The sequence below is a fragment of the Fundulus heteroclitus genome, unplaced genomic scaffold, assembly GCF_011125445.2.
Source record: "Fundulus heteroclitus isolate FHET01 unplaced genomic scaffold, MU-UCD_Fhet_4.1 scaffold_126, whole genome shotgun sequence".
NCBI lineage: Eukaryota > Metazoa > Chordata > Actinopteri > Cyprinodontiformes > Fundulidae > Fundulus > Fundulus heteroclitus.
In genome coordinates, this window is record NW_023396538.1 from 103,425 (window position 1) to 123,125 (window position 19,701).

The window sequence follows — 19,701 nt, forward strand, 5'->3', positions numbered from 1 at the left end:
CTCCAGCTTTCTGTATTGGGTCATATTTTTATTTTCATTATCAGGTATGTGAGCTCCCTCTCTATTGTTTGTATATTTTCTTGTTCTTCCTGTTCCAAATAATATTTTAGGGACTCCAATAGAACCTCTTGACAACATACACAAATATGAATTACTATTATGGACAATGCTGAGCATCCTTTTGTCGTTCAACAACAGAGTGTCTTCAGTCAGAGGCTTCTCCAGATCTGCTGTATGACCGACCACTACATTTCAATTGAATTAAATTTTATTTTATCAATCAAATCATACAGATTGGTCAAAAGTTTTCCTTTTTAAGGAAACCCAGTAGTTTGCATCAAGTCTTGACAAACAGCATTCAGTCTTCACGAAAGAGCATAGAGCCACAGTGGACAGTCGCCTGCATTGTTGATGGCTTTGCAGCAATCCCTCATACTGAGCATGCATTAAGCGACAGTGGAGATGAAAACCTCCTTTTAACAGGAAGGAAAATCTCCAGCAGAAGCAGGCTTAGTATGAACAGTCATTTCGACCAACTGAGGTTAGAGAAGACAGAGCAAAGACAGAAAAAAAAAAACGCAGAAAGGAATCCTTTCTATAGGGAAATGGCAGATGATTAATTCTGACTTACATTTCACAAAGAAATGAAGAGCTGAAAAAGTTTAGGTGGGAAAGCAAAAAGTCATATTTGTTCTTATTGACTTATGAAAGGCTATCTGATTTTTTTATATTATTAAAATTATTCTTTGTAACCCCACAGTAAAGGGATATTTTAAATATGTCAATGTTTTTTTTTTTTTTTTTTACAACTGGGCCAGATGTAATTCTTTTTGCAGACCAAAATATGGTCACCCTTCTCTAGACTAATCTCATTAACAAGAGTGAGCACAAATGTTTGTTTCCTGTGTCTCTTTGGTATTGTGGAGATGGATTGACCTCACCTAGGTGAAAATGTCTTCTAGGTGTACCCCACCTGTTCTTCTGTAACCTGCAAAACAACAGATAGTATCAGAATCTCTGAGTTTCTGTCTCCTGCGGTGTTCTGTCTATATGACCAAATAAGGAGCATAAATCCTGCACATGTGCATGCTGATGTCACATGGGTCTTACTACCATTTAGGATTCCTGCAGGAGCTTGCCCAGATGGATTTCCTCCTTCACAGATGAGAACGAAGGCACCAATTGCACCTCCAACCAACTCCTTTTTAACAGCAACAACATAAACTACTTTACATTACAATACATTCTGCACAGAGAACTGATGGGGACCATTTGGTTCACAGTATGGTGTGTTTTATTCTTCAGTGTTCAGGTAAGACAGAAGGTTTGACTCTGTTCTATAATCTGCTTTCCAAACAGTGTCTGAGTCATTAACAAAAGACCCAGAGTCAGTGTACTTAAAATTGTGCACTGCTACTTGTTCAATTCTAGCACGCAAAACATTTCAGGAAAAACATAACTTACAACAATAATAAAGATAAAAGTGATAAATGCAAGAAGTGAACTAAAAAAAAGATTTTTAAATAAATACAGCAGCTATCACAAAGTCTCGGTAGATTTTAGTTTTACTTTACTAGATTCAATCTGATGTGTCAGGTGGAATGGAAGAGTTAAATTATGTGCTATGAATGAGCTTCCATTTGTTAATTGTGCTTTGCTGAAACTATTTTTTCTTTCCAAGGCGTCACCCGTATGGCCTGCCAAAGACCCAAAATGTGCACCAGGATTTGAGTCCAAAATAATTATTTTCAAAGTGACGGGAAAGTATCTTAGACAGGGCACAGAACTGGGAAAAGGTAAGAACAACTGCTGTTTTGCATACCTTTAGCATGGGCCAGCTTTGAGTGAGTGAGAAGAACAGTTCTGTTGCACCTGTATATTTCTGAGATTAATTCTAGCTGCAACATTACCTAGAAATGCCTCATTTTGGTAAAAATACAATATTATGAGCAATAGGTGTTATGTTTGGATTCTCACATGTGTTGGCATGCGGGTTACTTTGGGGTTGTTTTTCCACTGCTGAGTTACTTAGTTATTTCTTGTGTTCTGTTGTCTTTGCATTTTGTTTAGATACTGATGTTAGAATTAATCTTAGTTTTTGCTAAGTAAGGTCCTGTTTGTGTTCCCTATGTGTGTATTTCCGTTTACGAGTTATCTGTCCTTAGTTTCCCCTTTATTCTGCCCCAGCTGTTCTGTATTCCTATGATAGTCCTAGGAATGATAGTACTCACCTTTAAGGCAAGTGTATTTATGTAGCCCATTTCATAATGAAAATTGAATAACAAAGAAGATAAACATTTCCAAAACTAAATAAATAAGCTTGGGCTGTACAGTTGTAGAGTTTGTAGCGTATGTTGGTATGTTCTCCCTGTGAATGGATGGCCTTCTCTGGGTACACCAGCTTCAGTGTTGCCAAGTTTGCTTATTATAAGTGACTTTGTGCTTTCCTTCTGAGATCGCAATTTACAACACACGTCATCTCAAGGCACTTTACAACACCAGTTCAAGTAAGTGGAGGATCTAGCTATCTTTCAAGTTCCGATTCTGTAGATCTCCAAGGGATCTCCAGGAAGCATCATATTTACTCCAAGGGTGGTCTTTTTATTGACCTTCATAGACCCTTTGAGGGATCCTGTGGTCTCCCAGGCAATCTATCAAGCTCCTCCGTGGGTCCTAGTGGCCTACATCCTCCAGAGCTATTTTCTAGATCCCAGAGGCCACCCAGCTGACCTCCTGAGCAGCTCATACATGGGTCCCAGTAGCTGCCAAAGATGCTCCTTTTCGGGTTCCTACGGCCTTCTGGCCAGCCTCTAGACCTGGCCTTCAGGTGTGTTTTTTTTGTTACCACCCCCCATTGTTCTATTCTCATGACCTCCTCCATCAACAACATCTGTGGCTTCAGCATGCAACTCTTTTGTTCCCTTGCTGCATGCAAGTAATTGCCTGCCGGAACTATATGCGTTCTTAAATTAACCTCTGGGTTACTACTCAGAACTCAAGTCAGGCAGTTCTGGGGTCCATCTGAACCACACTGCATGATATTTATCCCTAACTAGCTGTCTACTGACCTGCATATTAGCGAATGAGTTTGCGGACAGTGAGAGGATAGCTGGGTGAATCGGGCTCTATTATAAAAGTGCTTTATGTGGTTAGTGGTAGTTAAAAAGCAATAAATTGTGTAATTCAATTTAATAATATGCACTCCATACAAGTCTACACGTCTGGCAAACTAGAAGCCTATCATTACTTTCTGAAATGTCAAACTAATATTTCCCCTCTGCCTCAGTGAACTTCACTGACTGCACAGATGGCACAGATGAGTTTGTTTTCACCAGTGATGATGAGGATTTCATGGTTCAGACAGATGGAACATTAATGGTAAGCAGAGTTTCAGAAACATAAAGGCACACATGAATATATTGGCTAATCATTAATGTTAAAAAATATTTCTTTCTCAAAGTACATCATGTTTTGCTTCAATAGATGTCCGTATTAAAAGCATGCAAGCAATTTCAAATAAATTTTTTTTTTTCCTCCTCTTTAAATGTTCATCTCTATATTTTGGATTTAGCAACAACAGCATTAATAATTGTCAATTGCTAAAATTCAAGATGAACCATTCACAGACTTTTAGACATTATAGTCGCTGTATCAATGCTGCAGTTTAATTGCTATATACAGAATTTTAATACAGACTATGCGTAGCTTTATGAGAATAATCCCTCGTTTTCTCTAGGTTAAAAGATGTACGGTTCTTCAGAAGGGACAACGAAACTTCAACATTTACTACTGGGATTCACTGGGCCAGGAAGCAACAGCCTCTGTTGTACTACAGCACAATGGGGACCATGAAGCAGCCCAGAGCCCCCAGAACAACTTTCCTTTAAAGGACTTCACAAATAAGTTAGAGGCAAGATCAAAAGGACTAAACACAATGCACTTTCAGTTTGCATCCATGCCATTTGTTTCCTCTACAGCCCTTTGGAAGGTGCAGTAGGTAAATAAATGTGAATCACTAAGTAATGTAAAAAACATTTTCAGAGAGATATAACGATCCTGAAAAAAAAATGCACCAGCACCAGCAGACACATTTATGCTTTTAATTTTTTTTTATTATCCTCTGTATAATGTTGCACATCTCTAAATAGTGGCATGTGTCAGATGTCTTTAAGTTTCATTGACCTTTTTATCATTTACTTACCATGTGTACTTGAAGGTCATACGTGTGATTTAATTCACTCTATATATATATATATATATATATATATATATATATATATATATACACACACACAAAAGAGAGTAGTAGACGCTACCTTCTATCATCAAACTGAAACCTTGTCCACACTCCAAAGTGACAGGTGCCACACTCACTTCAGGTTCAGCCCTGGAAGTCCTGCCCCGGGAGTCACGCCCCTAGCCTCCTCCCACTTCTGGTATAGTATCTGTACATGACCTATGATTTATGATAACCAGATGCGTGACCTATGACTTATAATTTTTGACTATCAGATGCGTATCCTGTGGCCTACAACCTATGACATAAGATTCATGACTACCACATAAGTAACCTGTAGCCTAAGCCTATAACCGAAGATTTATGACAGGTAACCTAAGACCTGCATCCTATGACTACTTAAAGATGACCAGATGCTTGCCATTTTGTAGCTTCCTTATGTTTACCACATTATCGCCTTTTTTACCGTCCACCTCCTAAAAATTGTGTGAAATAGAACATTACTTTAAAAAAACTCAAAGACTCAACACAAATTGGAGAGGCGGTCACTGGATCAGTTACAGTAGAAATGGATGAAATAGGGGCCCGTATTTCTGAACTCTTTAGAAGCTCACATTGCTGGGACATTCCCTTCTCTATGAGAAAAACACTGACATGTCAGGACCAGCCTCTAGAACCAATTCTCTTCTAAGACCCTGCCCCCTCTACACAATAACTAGAGGGAAAGGAGCCCTTTAAACGGATTCTTTACTCATTCTTCTACTTGAGAAAAGACAGACTTTAAATTCTTCAAGATGATACCTGCGTACTGGAATATATAGTCAATTCAATTCAATTTTATTTATATAACGCCAATTCATGAAACATGTCATCTCAAGGCACTTTACAAATTCAATCAGATTATACAGATTGGGTCAGATTATACAGATTGGTCAAGAATTTTCTATAACAGGGGAACCTAGTTGATTGCATCAAAGACTTGACAAGCAGCATTCACTCCTGAAGAAGAGTAGAGCCACAGGGAGAGTTGTCTGCATTGTCCATGACTATGCAGCAATCCCTCATACTGAGCAAGCATGAAGTGACAGCGGAAAAAAAACTCCCCATGAACGGGAAGGAAAACCTCCAGCAGAACCGGGCTCAGTATGAATGGTCATCTGCCTCCACCGACTGGGGGTTAGAGAAGACAGAGCAGAGACACAACAAGAGAGACAAACAAGCACAGAAGCACACATTGATCCAGTAAACTGTTCTACATTAGATGGTAATAGCTGGTGATCTGTCTTCGATGGATGATGTCACAGCTAACAGAACGCCAGACCAGGTGTACCTACTATGAAGAAAAAAAGAGAGTGAACAAAAAGTTAAAAGCTGAAATGACGACAAACAATGCAAAACTGGAGAATAGTAGAACTCAGTAGAGTGAGAAAAATAGGTCTTGATGTCCTCCAGTAGCCTAAGCCTATAGCATCATAACTATAGAGGTAGCTCAGGGTAACATGAGCCACTCTAACTATAAGCTTTGTCGAAAAGGAAAGTTTTAAGATTATTCTTAAAAGTAGATGGGGTGTCTGCCTTACGGACCAAAACTGGGAGTTGGTTCCACAGGAGAGGAGCCTGATAGCTAAAGGATCTGCCTCCCATTCTACTTTTAGAGACTCTAGGAACCACCAGCAGACCTGCAGCCTGAGAGCGAAGTGCTCTGTTAGGAACATACAGGGTAATCAGATCTCTGATATATGATGGAGCTTGACTGTTAAGGGCTGTTATACGTTAGAAGAAGAATTTTAAATTCTATTCTTGATTTAACAGGAAGCTAATGAAGGGAAGCTGAAATTGGAGAAATATGATTCCTCTTGTTGTTTTTCATCAGAACTCTTGCTGCAGCATATTAGATCAGCTGAAGACTTTGAACTGCAGTTTGTGGACTTCCTGATAGTAAAGAATTACAATAGTCCAGCCTTGAAGTAACAAATGCATGGATTAGTTTTTCAGCATCACCCCTGGATAGAATGTTTCTAATTTTGGCAATATTCCTGAGGTGAAAAAAGGAAACTCTGGAAACCTGTTTAATATGGGATTTAAATGACATGTTTTGGTCGAAAATAACACCAAGATTTTTTACTTTATTACCAGAGGCCAAGTTAATGCCATTCAGATTAAGTGATTGATTAAGAAATTTATTTTTTGAGAACTCTGGTCCAAAGATTACAACTTCTGTCTTGTCAGAATTTAAGTGCAGGAAATTTAAAGTCATCCAGCTTTTGATGTCATCAAGACATGACTGCAGTCGAAGTAATTGATTGGATTCATCAGGATTTATGGATAAATATAGCTGAGTGTCATCAGCATAACAGTGGAAATTAATCCCATGCTGTCTGATAATTTTGCCAATCGCAAGCATATATATAGTAAAGTGAATTGGTCCAAGGACTGAACCCTGTGGTACTCCACAGGTGACCCTAGAGTTTGAGGAAGATTTATTATTAACATGAACAAACTGGAATCTGTCCGACAGATAAAATTTAAACCAGACTAATGCTTTCCCCTTAATCGCTACAGTATTCTCAAGTCTTTGTAGGAGAATATTGTGATCAACTATGTCAAATGCTGCACTGAGATCTAACAAGACAAGTATAGACACAAGTCCATTATCTGAGGGTCAGCTATGATAGAAATGGCGGAACGTTTTCAATATGGTAATATGGCCATAGTTGCTGTTGGGTCAAACTTTTCCTATTTGTTGAACAAATTCTTTTTCATGTAGAACGGCATTTCATTACCTGCTTGGTAGTTATTCTTTTATTCCTGTTTTGACATTGCTTTTGTTACAACTAGAATAAATGGTTTCACCTTTTACAACTGATTCATTTGAAGCTTTTAGCCCAAAGAGAAACCATATTAAGAGCTTCATCTGGGATGGCAAATTGATTGTTTTAAATTAGATATCAGGATGTATTCGTTATCAGATTCTTTGACATCTTTTTCTGAAAGCCATTTACAGTGTCAGTAGTTTACTGACAAAATACATGTTTCCTTAGGATGCAGCTGATCCTCAGATCTCCATCCCGGAGTTCGCTATATCTAGTCAAGGGCTGAAGAGGAGGAAAAGAGAATGGCTTATCCCTCTAAATATTGTTGAGAATCACAGAGGACCGTTTCCCCAGTTTATTGCCCAGGTAAGAAGAAGTAAAATGTTTAACTAGGGGAAATGGCATCCAGACCTTTCATCCTGGATCTTTCATTTCTACCTTGTATTTGTACGATGAATAGAGATTGCTGTTAATATTTCTACTATTGTTGAATTGTTCAGCAAAGCTGAATTCTGGTCCCATACTTGAATAAAATTAATGTTTACTGGCCTGTTGGTGTCATGGTAGAAAAGAACGACTCACAATCAGGGCAACCATGGAGACAAAACAGTTCAGTTGAATCTGGTTTATCGTTTAAAGTGCAGGTTCTGCAGGTTCAGGGTTTGTTTGTATATCGTTGTTTTTTTTACCGTTTCCTGTGTTTAATGTTGGATAATTTACTAAAAAAATAAAGTGAAAGTGAAGTGAGTGAAGGTTCTCAGGTGTTGGTGGTGTCTTGTTTGACAGTCTTCTGGTCTACTTGGAGAGACGAGGGAAAACGGTGAGAAACAGCCTGTGGCTGATGAGAATGTGGAGGTCACTAAACTCACAGAGTCAGAGGCTTGTCAAGAACCAGGAGGGGTGATGTCCGGGGTCCGTGTGCAAATCCAGAGACTCTCTCTCTCTCTTGTGCAGATGGTTTAGGAGGGTGGACAGGCAGGTGAGCTCTAGGAGGAGGACTAGCACTGGCAGACGATCAGTAACATCCAGTTCCCTTAGGATTCCAGGCTTGAGGTTTCTGTGGCGTGGGCAAATGGTTCTGAAGGAAAAACAGAGACACAATGTTAGGTCTGGCTTGGAGGAAACTTGGAACAGAGTAAGTTTGATCATGCACCATGCTGGAAGCGAGAAAGAACTGACGCCCTTCTCCTGGTCTCTGCTCCTTAAGAAGGGCTCTAATTAGCAGTGATGAGAAGCACCTGCTAATCACGCCCTGCAGAGAAGAGAGAGAGAGAGAGAGAGAGAGAGAGAGACAACCCGGCCCTGCATCCAGGCCTGGAGTATGACAGTTGGGCTGTCTTTCAAGAGTTAAAATAAATTAAACAATCTACACAAAGCTAAGTCTGGTGGTAGCAGAGCAACTTTTTTTTTTTTGCTTTAAACTTCTCCCAACTCATCCCTGGTCTGTGTTGTCCAGATACGCTCTGATGAAGCTAAAATGAAGACGATGCAATACAGCATCACTGGTCCAGGAGCAGATCAGCCTCCTGTTGGTCTTTTCTCCATGGACAAGGACAATGGTAATCTGTATGTCACACAGGAACTGGACAGAGAAAAAAGGGACAAGTACCTGGTAAGTGTTTTTTCTGCTACTTTTAAACTTTATGCTTTTCTATTTGATTTGGTTTGTTAAAGATGGTTGTAAATGCTGCAGACAAGTGAGATTAACTACTTTCTGAAACAATTCTCAGGTTTTTTCAAAATAATACACAAATAAAAACATAATGACTATTATAGTGTATTTTATCAATCTGTGAATAAAAATATTGAATATTAAAATGTGAATAAATGGAATAGTTGCTTGTAACATAGATTGAAAATATAATATCTTAATAAGTTTAACTCTTCGTTTTTATAGCTTCAAGTACATGCTGTGGCACTGGGAAGTACCGGAGCTGCAGAGGAACCCATGGATGTTCCTGTCAATGTAATTGACCAAAATGACAACAAACCAGTTTTTAATCAGTCTTCTTATGTGGCAGAAGTTCCCGAGGCCTCACCAACAGGTAAAGTCACTGGTTTCTGGTTCTGAGCACACAAAGAAAATGTTTTACCTTTTACAAACTAAACATGCTTAGAGCTTTAGGCAGGACCCAGTGAAGGGTGCATTTTATAGGTGCATTAAAAAAAACAGAATATATTAATTTTGCTACATTAACAATTTTATCCAAATTAAAGATCAAAAAGCTATATATGAGGACTGTCAATACGAACTTTTGCTACTGGACAGGTAGCACCTCCCAAGTCCCTGATGACAAAATGTTGATCAGTAAACCTAGCTCCATCAAGAAGTTTGATCTTCAACTCTGCTTGGTCGAATAGTCTAAACTTCATCCCAAGTGTGAAGAAAATGTTTAACAACAGTAAATTGTGAATGTTTTTTTGGGCTATTGCAGTAGTAAAATCGGGAAAAAAGGATAACTGCTTGCCTTGAAAAAGGAGGGAACAGCATTAGCTACACAATGCAATAACTGCTCCTTCACAAGGAAATAGTGTGCTCTGATGATCAGTGGTTTTGATGGGGTGTTCTTTAAGGGACTGGTGCACTCTATCAAACAGGGACGCTTCGTCTAATTTCCAGAGGTGTCAAAAGTATTCAAATCTATTACTTAAGTAGAATTATAGATACTAGGGTTTAAAATACTTCTGTAGAAGTAGAAGTATCAACTCAAACCTTTTATCCAAGTAAAAGTATAAAGGTACCAGATATAAAACTACTTAAAGTATTAAAGTACAAGTAATCCATATAAATGTCTGTATAGGTGTAATGCTGAGCATCAACATGGGTTTCACTAAGCAGAGAATCTGATGTCTGGTTGTGTATATTGTTGCAAAATGTCAAACATCAGAGATATATTATCAATAACCTTTTACTTGTTATTATTGGAATGTAAATGAACATCCAAGCATAGCTACAGGAATTGACGAGGGCAACAGATGTAAGATCATAAAACTGGACATGAAAATTAGTTAATTGCCCTTTTATACCCTTGTACGGGTGTCTGTACACAGTGTTGCCAAAATGAATGATTAATCCTAGCGGTTTATTAATATAATGAGAAAAAGGGAAAATAACAAATAATTCTAAAATGCAATGTTTTTCTTCTACGTTTTGATCTTCTTATGTTGTTGTTGGGGCATTTGGCAAACAACTTGGTGCAGTACTGCCTCCCACCATAATCAAAATCACTCTGTTCGGGTAGCGATATTTATCTGCTATTTTTGCTTTTGTTTTTTATTGACAAGCCAGAACGAAAACAAGCTGAAATAAAATAGAAGTAATGAGACTATTTTCAAAAAGTAAGGAGTAGGAAGTACAGATAATTGTATGAAAATGTAAGGAGTAGAAGGAAAGAATAGGCTAAAAAATAATTACTCCACTAAAGTATAAATAACCAGAATTGCTATTCCTGTTTTGACATTGCACATTGCTTTTGTTACAACTAGAATAAATGGTTTCACCTTTTACAACTGATTCATTTGAAGCTTTTAGCCCAAAGGAAAACCATGTTAAGAGCTTCACCTGGGATGGCAAATTGATTGTTTTAAATTAGATATCATGATGTATTTGTTTGCAGCAACGGTGTCCAACCAAATGTCCTCTCTGGCACAAATGAATGTACAATTCCAATCTCCACTCCTCGTGTGCAGATTGTATATCCTACAAAGAGTAATGAAGAACACAGTGGGTATAGCTGCTAATGGTGCCAGCAGGCCAGGAAATCTTGAGGCTTTGGTTGCAGCCAGGCAGGATGGTCGTCAGTGAAAACTTCTCAGGAAATCCATTACAATCAGTAGTCTGGCATAGAATGTTGAATCAATATACATATAAAAGTTAAAATTTGCTTAAAATTATCGACTTTGTCACTACTTTACGGAGCTCTGGGAAACATCTTCACCTCATGGTGTCAAACCTTAATTTGATATTTTAACTATGATTCTTTCTTGGGCTTCTGGGCTCTGTGGGGCAACAGATGCACTGCGTACAGTCTGCATGCCTGGGTACCTGACCTGTGGCCAAGGAAGGGGTTGGATTATTTGAATAAGATAAGATAGACTTCATTGATCTCACAGTGGAGAAATGCATTTGCCACATCGGCTCAATAATCAAAAGAAGGTGCAAAAAGGAGGAAAAGGTGCATAAGGTATTTACAGTGTGTCCACATTTATACAGTAAAAAATAAAATAATAAAAATAAAATAATAAAAAAAAGAAATAAAGCCGAGGTTTAAGATGACTTATGTACATTCAAGGTGACTTATATACATATGGATTTAATGTTGTACATTAAAGTGGTACCAGGTAAAGAACAACAGTGAGGTAGTGTGATAACTACAACAGCTGAAGTCACTTATTTAACAGGATTATTGCACAGGGTATTAAATAGTAATTGCACATTAGTTATAGCACAAGTTATTGCAGTTATAGTGCAGTATTGTAAAGTCTGATAGCAGCAGGAATGACCTGCGGTAGCGCTCCTTTTTACAGACAAGGTGTATGAGTCTGTCACTAAAGGAGCTGCTCAGCTCCTTTACAGTCTGGTGCAGGGGGTGAAAGGTGTTGTCCATGATGGATGTAAGCTTGGACAAAACCCTCCTCTCGGCCACATCCTCCACCGACTCCAGAGTGCAGTCCAGGACAGAAGTGGACGTTCCTCACCAGCTTGTTCAGTCTCTTTTTGTCCCGCTCTGTGCTGCCTGGGGCCCAGCAGATGATGGCGTAGAGGAGGGCTGAGACTACCAAAGAGACATAAAAAGTTTTAAGCAGGGGCCTGCTCACTCCAAAGGACCTCAGCCTTCTCAGGAGGTGGAGGCGGCTCTGGCCCTTCTTGTACAGGGCGTCAGTGTTATGAGTCCAGTCCAGTTTATTATTGACATGAACACCCAGGTATTTGAACTCTCCACAGTTTCTATTTCCTGCCCCTGGATGTTCACGGGAGAGTGAGGTGGGGGTCTTCTCCTGAAGTCGATCACAATCTCCTTGGTCTTACTGGTGTTTAGACACAGGTGGTTTTTCTCACACCAGTCCACAAAGTTCATGATGATCAGCGTTTATTGAGGGAAATTAGGGTAAAAGGTCTGCGGAGGTCAATGGAGGTCGACGGAGGTGTCAGTGTAGGCTAACACTTGAGGTTGGCTGGAGGTGTGGGAACGAAGGCTGACGCAGGGAACATAGAGAATCCACCAGGGGGGAAGGAGGTTAGTGGATCCAGCGGGGGCTGACAGCCTGAGGTGGTTAGGCAGGAGTGCGGCGGAGAAGGTGGCTGTGAGGCAGGGAGGCTAGGCGGTGAAGGGCGAGCGGGATCCGATGGAGAGGTTTGGTAAGCGGGAACGGCTGGCTACCAGCTGGAGAACTGAGGTAGCTTGCGACAGGACGTGGCTTGGGTCTTACTTGGGGACGAGGGAGTGCTGCAGAGCGGGATCCAGAGCGAGGCAACCACTCAAGGTTAACGCTCTGGCGGTGTTGTGCTGGCAGCCTTCTGCTTATATGCTCGCCACCATCGCCGTGTAATGCGGATCACCTGCGAGCCCATGCCTCCCTGCCAATCTGCGGCCACCTGTGGAAAGGGATAGAGAGAGCCGGCAGCGGCCGTGCGGTGCTGCTCTGCTGGATCCTGACAGCCAGATGATCTTCTTACTTCTGTCCTGGGTCTTCTTCCTTCTTTACTTCTGCTCCATGTACCTTATCTTTATGCACTTCGAGAACTGTTTGGAAGATGCAATAACAAGGAGCTGTCAGTTGAGCCAAACTGTTTCTTCCCTTTTTTGGCCTGATTCATGCCAAGCAACTGGCTACTTCCTCTTTTTGTTCCCGTACAAGACATTCTTCTCCCTTCCTTCAACTTTTACCTTGTCAAACCCAAGATTGCTCCATAGCCTTCACTGAGCATGTTGAAAACTTACTTCTTCTCAGCCTGTCTAACACATCAGTAGATGTGTTAGACAGACGCCTGGAGGGAGTCTGTCTAACCACCTCAGGAGTCAAAACTGCCTTTACCAACATTAATATTTGATAGTAATGCGGGGATAAGGCTCATAACACCATCGAAGGATGGCGGAGCAGAACAGTTATGCTTTAAAACAAACTCCTTTTGAAATGTCCGAAACCGGATGTTAGCAAGGCTAATAGCAGTTTGGCTAGCAGGCGTTCGGCACTAACAAATAAAGGCTTTAGCTTTATTTTAGTCATAATGAGTGGGCTGGATAACGTAAACATTAATGTCCCATCAATGTACGAAACCCTTGTGGAGATAACCTTCCTGTTAAACCATAAAATACACTCAAATGTAAGGTGACCAGATTTCTGAAATCAAATCTGGGGACATTTCTTGCTCGTGGATAAAAATCAATACATCTCATCAAGATGAAAGTAGGAAACGGGGACAGTAATGGTTTCATTTATTTTTTACATATTTATTAATATTTAAACAATATTTAATATTTAAACAAAATATTAAACATATTTATTAATATTTAAACAACAAAAATCAAGTGTAAACGCCAGGGATATGCCTCTCCACACTTTTAGTATATCTATACAAGATTAATAGAATGAATAAATCAATAGTGTTGTTAATAGAAAACTAGAACTGTGTCTCTGGGTTGGGGCAAAGTGGTGGGGGTGGGAGTGGAGGGGTCAAGGGTGCTTAGCAGGGCTTTTCAATTTTGTGGGGCCCAAAGAGCTCTGCTGCCTCCTAAGGGGAGGAAAAGAAAAAACAGTAAATACAAACATTTAGCCTGTGGCTGTCTGTGGAGAGAGAGTTCCCCCACCTTTTAAAAAAATGCAACAAATACTTATTCTGTTTACATCTACATACCTATGAGCAATAGGTTTTTCTGCATTAAGATTAAAAAGAAGTAGAGGTCAAGCCCACAGGTAAAGGATGATATATGTTTCTTACTGTCAACTGGCCGCTTCAGGAGCCTGTGCATCTCAAACAAGCAGATTAATTTCTACTACTAATGGACTATAAGCACAGCTCCACTACTGCCTGAACTTCAGCAGCTCCTTTGTTTCCTGTCTTTCATTACTGGACAAACTGATTAATCCAGGTGTGTCTGACCTCAGTAACCAGCCAGGCACACCTGGATTAATCAGTCTGTCCAGTAATGAAAGACAGGAAACAAGTAGCTGTGCATAGAGCCTGCTTGGGATGAGAAAATGGGTTTTGGTGATGTGAGGTGAAAAGGTGTTAAACATGTTCAATAAAAGCACAGACTTGGAAATCCCCTTGACATGAATGCAAGTGATTGTGTGTGTAGTGCAGCATGAAGCATGTATAGAAACTTACATAAAGATGTGTGTACTGGCCTCGTAGAACCCAGCTCTACTATCCAGGAGTTAAACACCTCCACAAAATAAGTCATCGACGCCAGGATGGGTTAGACTGTTCTTTATATGGCAGGTTTGAAACTGTAATAGAACAATACAGTATACATGAGTGGAAATGCACAGAAATACAGCAACCACGTTTTGAATGCTAGCGCTAACCAAATGTATTAAAATGAATCACAGAAGCTAGCTTAGAGATGGCTCCCTTTTATCCTCATAAATCGTTTTTAAAACAAATCTTATTAATCTGAATCCTTAACTGTTATCACAGATGTATTGCATACTCACAGGGAATGCCTTTCATGACTCAAACATCCCTAGAAACACATGTCAGCCATCAGAGAGTTCTCAACTTTTCTGCTTGCTACTACAAATGACCGATAGGAGTGATGTCATATCCTGTTTAAATCCGCAAAGTCAGCCTTCAAAATAAAAGCGCATGACACACGTCAGAACACTCCCCGCCTGTATCCAGGGATACCACCAACTTAAACTTGAACCTCACTTGATAACAAGAGAACCATCTCTGAAATTGGCCTAAAATAACACTTAACAGTCCCTTGTGAGGTAACTTTTACCTCTGCCTTCCTTATGATCCCATCGTCACTAGGGAAAGTTTTAACAATAACACCCATTGGCCACTCATTTCTTCTTGTCTGCCTGTCCTTGAGGAGAACGACATCCCCTTGTTTGATATCCATCTTCTTGCAGTGCCACTTTTGACGAGTTTGCAGTGTGCTGAGATACTCTTTGCGCCACCTGCTCCAGAAGGTGTCCGCAAGAAACTGAACACGCTTCCAATGGCTTTTGAGCATTTCTTTGGGGTCCACGTTGTCACAGATGGGGGGTACAACTTGTGTTTTTTGAGTCAGCAGCATTGCGGGTGAGAGAATGTGGGGATGCTCTGGGTCTGATGAGACTGGTAACAAAGGACGTGCATTTATTATGGCTGTGACTTCTGCAAGGAAAGTAGTTAAGATTTCGTGGTGAGTCGAACACGACCAGCTTGCAGCAGCATGTTATCCAATATGCGCCGCGCCAACCCAATCATCCTTTCCCATACTCCCCCCATGTGGGAAGAATGAGGAGGGTTGAAGATCCAGGTACACTTCTGATCCTGCAGAAACCTTTGTACTTTGTCCCTTTCTTGTGGTGTGGACATCTCCTTGTAGGCTCCGACGAAGTTTGTGCCACAATCTGAGCGCAGCTGTTTTGCAGGACCACGCAGAGCAAAGAAACGCCTCAGTGCGTTGATGAAAACTTGATGAGCTCATCTCCTCCACCACTTCAATGTGAACACCTCTTGTGCATAAACATGTGAATAGTATTGCCCAGCGTTTACTGTTTGCCTGCCCTCCTCTCGTACGTCTTGAGGTGACCTCCCATGGGCCAAACATGTCCATACCCACGTACGAGATGGAGGAGCCACTTGGAGTCTGTCTAGAGGCAAATCACTCATAAGCTGCTCTTCTAACTTCCCTCTTAGTTTTTTACATGTTACACATTGGCTTATGACTTTCCCAATGCATCCCTTTGCTCCTACTATCCACAAGCCGTTTTCTCGGACAGCACCCTCTGTAAAATGCCTTCCCTGATGGTTTACCTTTTCATGGTAGTGTCGCACAATCAGGGTTGTGATGTAATTACTTCCTGGTAGGATTATAGGGTTTGTTTCTTTTACTCCCAGCCCTGAACGACTAATGCGACCACCAACTTGCAACAACTTGTTATCTCCAATGAAGGGGTTAGCTTGGGTGAGTGGGCTGTTTGTAGAAGAGGTTCTGCTTTGTATTGATGGATCGTATTTCCTCTGCATATGCTTCAGACTGCACATTTCTGATGATTAATGTCTCTGCTTGTTACTAACAGTTCTGGGGTGATGGCTGTTCTACAGATGTGCCACCCTGTGCAGTTTGGATCCGTTTTTGACTGAGAGTAGCAATTGTGCAACATGGATGAGGCGTGACATGGTTTTACTTAACGAGCGCCAAGTGGAAAAGCGCTTCCAACGCATTGTGCCAAGGGTGCCCTTAGAAACCTTAGTGCAAAGTGTCTTTACCTCTGGGCGTACCTCTACATCATTTTCCTGGATCAAGAAGTTCAATATCCATGTTGCTCTGGCTGTTTATCCGAATGCTGAAGGAAGGCCGGACCTCTGAACCACGATGTGTTCAGCAACTCTGCAGCAGGGACAGATCGCGAGCCGTGGTCAGCAGGATTCTGGTCTGTAGCAACGAAATGCCATTGCTCTGGAGTAGTTGACTCTCTGATGCGGCACACACGGTTGTTCACATACACATAAAAGCGCCTGGACTGGTGTGAATATAACCTAGGACCACTTTGCTGTCTGTGTAGAAACTAGTTTTGTCAATGGGATGATCAATCTCTTCCTTTATGATCTCTGCCATTTCAACCGCCATTACTGCGGCACAAAGTTCAAGCCTAGGAACTGTGAGCTCTGGCCGTGGAGCAAGTCGTGCCTTACCTAGGATGAAACCAACCTCTGTTGTGCCATCATGAGCGGTGACCCTTAAGTACGAGACTGCGCATATTGCCTTCATGGATGCGTCTGAAAAGATACAAAGCTCCACATATTTAGCTCGAGACAGAGACCTTTTAGTGTATGTGCGTGGGACATGAAGTTCGCTAAGGCACTGGAGGGACAGTTTCCACTTTATCCATTGGCCCTTTAGGTCCTCAGGAAGAGGTTCGTCCCCTCCGTCGTCTGAAGAGATAATTCTCTGAGAAGAAGTCGTCCTTGAATGATGATTGGGGACAAAAACCCAAGTGGGTCAAACACACTGTTTACAGTTGATAAGACCCCTTTCGTGTGTAGGGCTTATCGGTGTGTGGGGATGTGGAAAGTGAAATAGTCCTCCATAATATTCCACTTAACTCCCAGGCTGTGCTGATCTGGGAGGTCATCCTTGAACAGATTCAGACCCTGAAGATCCTTGGCTCTGTCTTGATCTGAGAAGGCGTCCATCACCTCAACTTTGTTTGATGCTATTTTGAGAAGGTGGAGGTTTGAGTCTGCCAGCATCCGTTGTGTTCGTTTGAGAAGGTCGATTGCATCACCCACAGTCGGAACAGATTTCAAAGCATCGTCCACATAAAAATCACGGTCGATGAAGTGGCGGACGTCTGACCCGTATTTTGCCTCTCCTTGTTGAGCAGCTCTCCTCAGTCCATATGTAGCTACCGCAGGTGAGGGGCTGTTGCCAACACATGCACACGCATTCTATAGTCCACAAGCTCTTTCTGTGTATCATTGTCCTTGTACCAGACAAATCTCAGTACATCTCTGCAGTCCTCACGCACCAAGAAACAATAGAACATCTGCTGGATGTCTGCAGTGACTGCTACCGGATGTTTCCTGAATCTGAGCAGTACTCCCAACAAATTGTTGTTTAGATTTGGTCCTGACAATAGCACTGTATTGAGTGACGTTCCTTCAAACTGCGCACTGGAGTCAAAAACCACTCTTATCTGTGATGGTTTTTTTGGGTGGTATACTCCGAAGTAAGGCAAGTACCAGTACTCCTTGTCTTCTTGTGCTGGGGGTGCCAGTTCTGCATGCCCATTGTCCATCATTCTCTGCATGAAGTCAATGAGATGAGCTTTCATTTCAGGGTTTTTGTTTAGAGTTCGTTCCAGAGACTTGAAGCGGCTGATTGCGTATTGCCGGTTGTTTGGGAGCAGTGCCCTCGGTTGGCGAAATGGCAGTGGAGCCACCCAGCTTTGTGTTTCATCCTGTACACATTCATTGTTCATTAGTTTTAAGAACAAAAGATCTTCCATTGAAGGTGCAATCTTGTTATCATTTGTGGTTTGACAAAACACATTTTTCCCAATACTTTCGTTGTGTATGTAGCCTTTTAAGTTAGGGCTACTGGTCTCTGACTTGACTGTAAAGTGATTTTCACAAGGTGGAAAATGAGTTGGCCTTCCATTTGTCAGAATGTGGGTTTTGAGAGTAGTGACTTCTGAAGGCCTGTGTGTGCTGCCCAGGCATACATCTCCAACTATCACCCAGCCTAAGTCGAGTCTCTGAGCGTATGGTGCATCATGGGGCCCGTTGATTTGACGGCGCACTTTATGTACTCTCAAAATGTCCCTTCCGAGCAGTAGCAAAATGCCAGCGCTGTTGTCTAGAGGTGGTATTTTGTGAGCTAAACCCTTCAGGTGGCTGTGAGCACTAGCGGCTGATGGTGTAGGAATTTCTTCTCTTTTGTTGGGTATCATATTGCACTCGATTAGCATGGGCAGGGGCATAGCAAGAGAGCCATCAATGGACTCAATCATATAACCAAGGGCTCTTCTGCCAGAAGTGAGACCTATACCACTGCACGTCTGGAGGGTGTATGGCGCTGCGTTACCACTGACCTCAACATGTGTCAAAAAACTCAGAGCGTGCAAGCGATACGTTACTCTGGTCATCCAGCATAGCATACATCCTCTGGCGCTTGCTGGGATCACTGGTGGGGTAGACATCAACTAGACATATCTTTGAACATGATTTCCCAGAGAAACCTTCTCCACATACTTCAGTACAGCTCGAAACAACCGCTGCCTCTTGCCTTTCATGTTTCTCCCCGCCGTGCTCTGCTGGTTGGAGGGCTTTGGGGAAGCTAGGAGCGACTTGGTGCATTGCTGTTGGATGCTTATCACTGCTACATTCTGAACATTTGACATCAGCTTCACAATCACGAGCCATGTGCCTGTTAGATGCACAGCACCTGTAACAAATTCTGTGTTGTTTTAATATTATTTTTCTTTCCTGTAGGGACTTTTCCCTGAAGGCTCTGCACTGTTGTAAGGCATGTGGCTTGTTATGCACAGGACAATATTTATCTGGTCCTTCAGTGGGTAGGTCTGTAACGTTAGTCTTGTGCACTGACACTGTTCTGCGATTATTGTTAAAAGTCTCTCCATATCTGTCTTTTTTAACTGTGAGGGTGGATGGAGACTGTAGATTAAAGCTTGGGTCATTACGTGCCCTTGCCTGAGTCTGTATGAACTGTAAAAGAAGGTGAATGGAGGAAAGGCCACATGGTACTTCTGCTTATAGGAAGAGCCTTCCATCATCCACTTGTCCTGTAGGCCGAACGGCCTTTTCCACAATAGGAGCAATGCCCCTTGCTGTATCAAGATAGGAGAGTCCTTGCAAGTATCCCTCTTGTTTTGCAGATTCTATCTCCTGTAACAAATCACTGAGTTCTCTTAATTTTGTATTGTCTCTAGGCCCAATCTTGGAAAAACTGATCAAGTTTTGCAAAA

At 41.5% G+C, this 19,701-nt stretch overlaps 1 protein-coding gene across 2 annotated transcripts; it reads left to right on the forward strand.

The window, feature by feature from the left end:
• The first annotated feature begins 479 nt into the window (after positions 1-479).
• LOC105920401 (cadherin-1) lies at positions 480-11,063 on the forward strand. 2 transcript variants are annotated; one of them, XM_036128961.1, is made up of 8 exons: positions 480-1,312; positions 1,682-1,796; positions 3,287-3,378; positions 3,737-3,910; positions 7,279-7,416; positions 8,507-8,662; positions 8,948-9,095; positions 10,668-11,063. In XM_036128961.1, the coding sequence occupies exons 1-8, from the start codon at positions 1,262-1,264 to the stop codon at positions 10,853-10,855; spliced, it is 1,062 nt and encodes a 353-aa protein (XP_035984854.1). In that variant the 5' UTR covers positions 480-1,261; the 3' UTR covers positions 10,856-11,063. The 2 variants fall into 2 exon arrangements, with proteins under 2 accessions (XP_035984854.1, XP_035984855.1); XM_036128962.1 differs by having other exon boundaries at positions 492-1,312; positions 10,741-11,062.
• Positions 11,064-19,701: the final 8,638 nt, after the last annotated feature.

Coding starts and splice junctions, on each gene's coding strand:
- LOC105920401 (XM_036128961.1), top strand. CDS start 1,262: ATGGGGACCATTTGGTTCACAGTATGGTGTGTTTTATTCTTCAGTGTT. Junction 3,379..3,736: donor AGACAGATGGAACATTAATG/GTAAGCAGAGTT, acceptor CGTTTTCTCTAG/GTTAAAAGATGTACGGTTCT. Junction 9,096..10,667: donor TCCCGAGGCCTCACCAACAG/GTAAAGTCACTG, acceptor ATTTGTTTGCAG/CAACGGTGTCCAACCAAATG.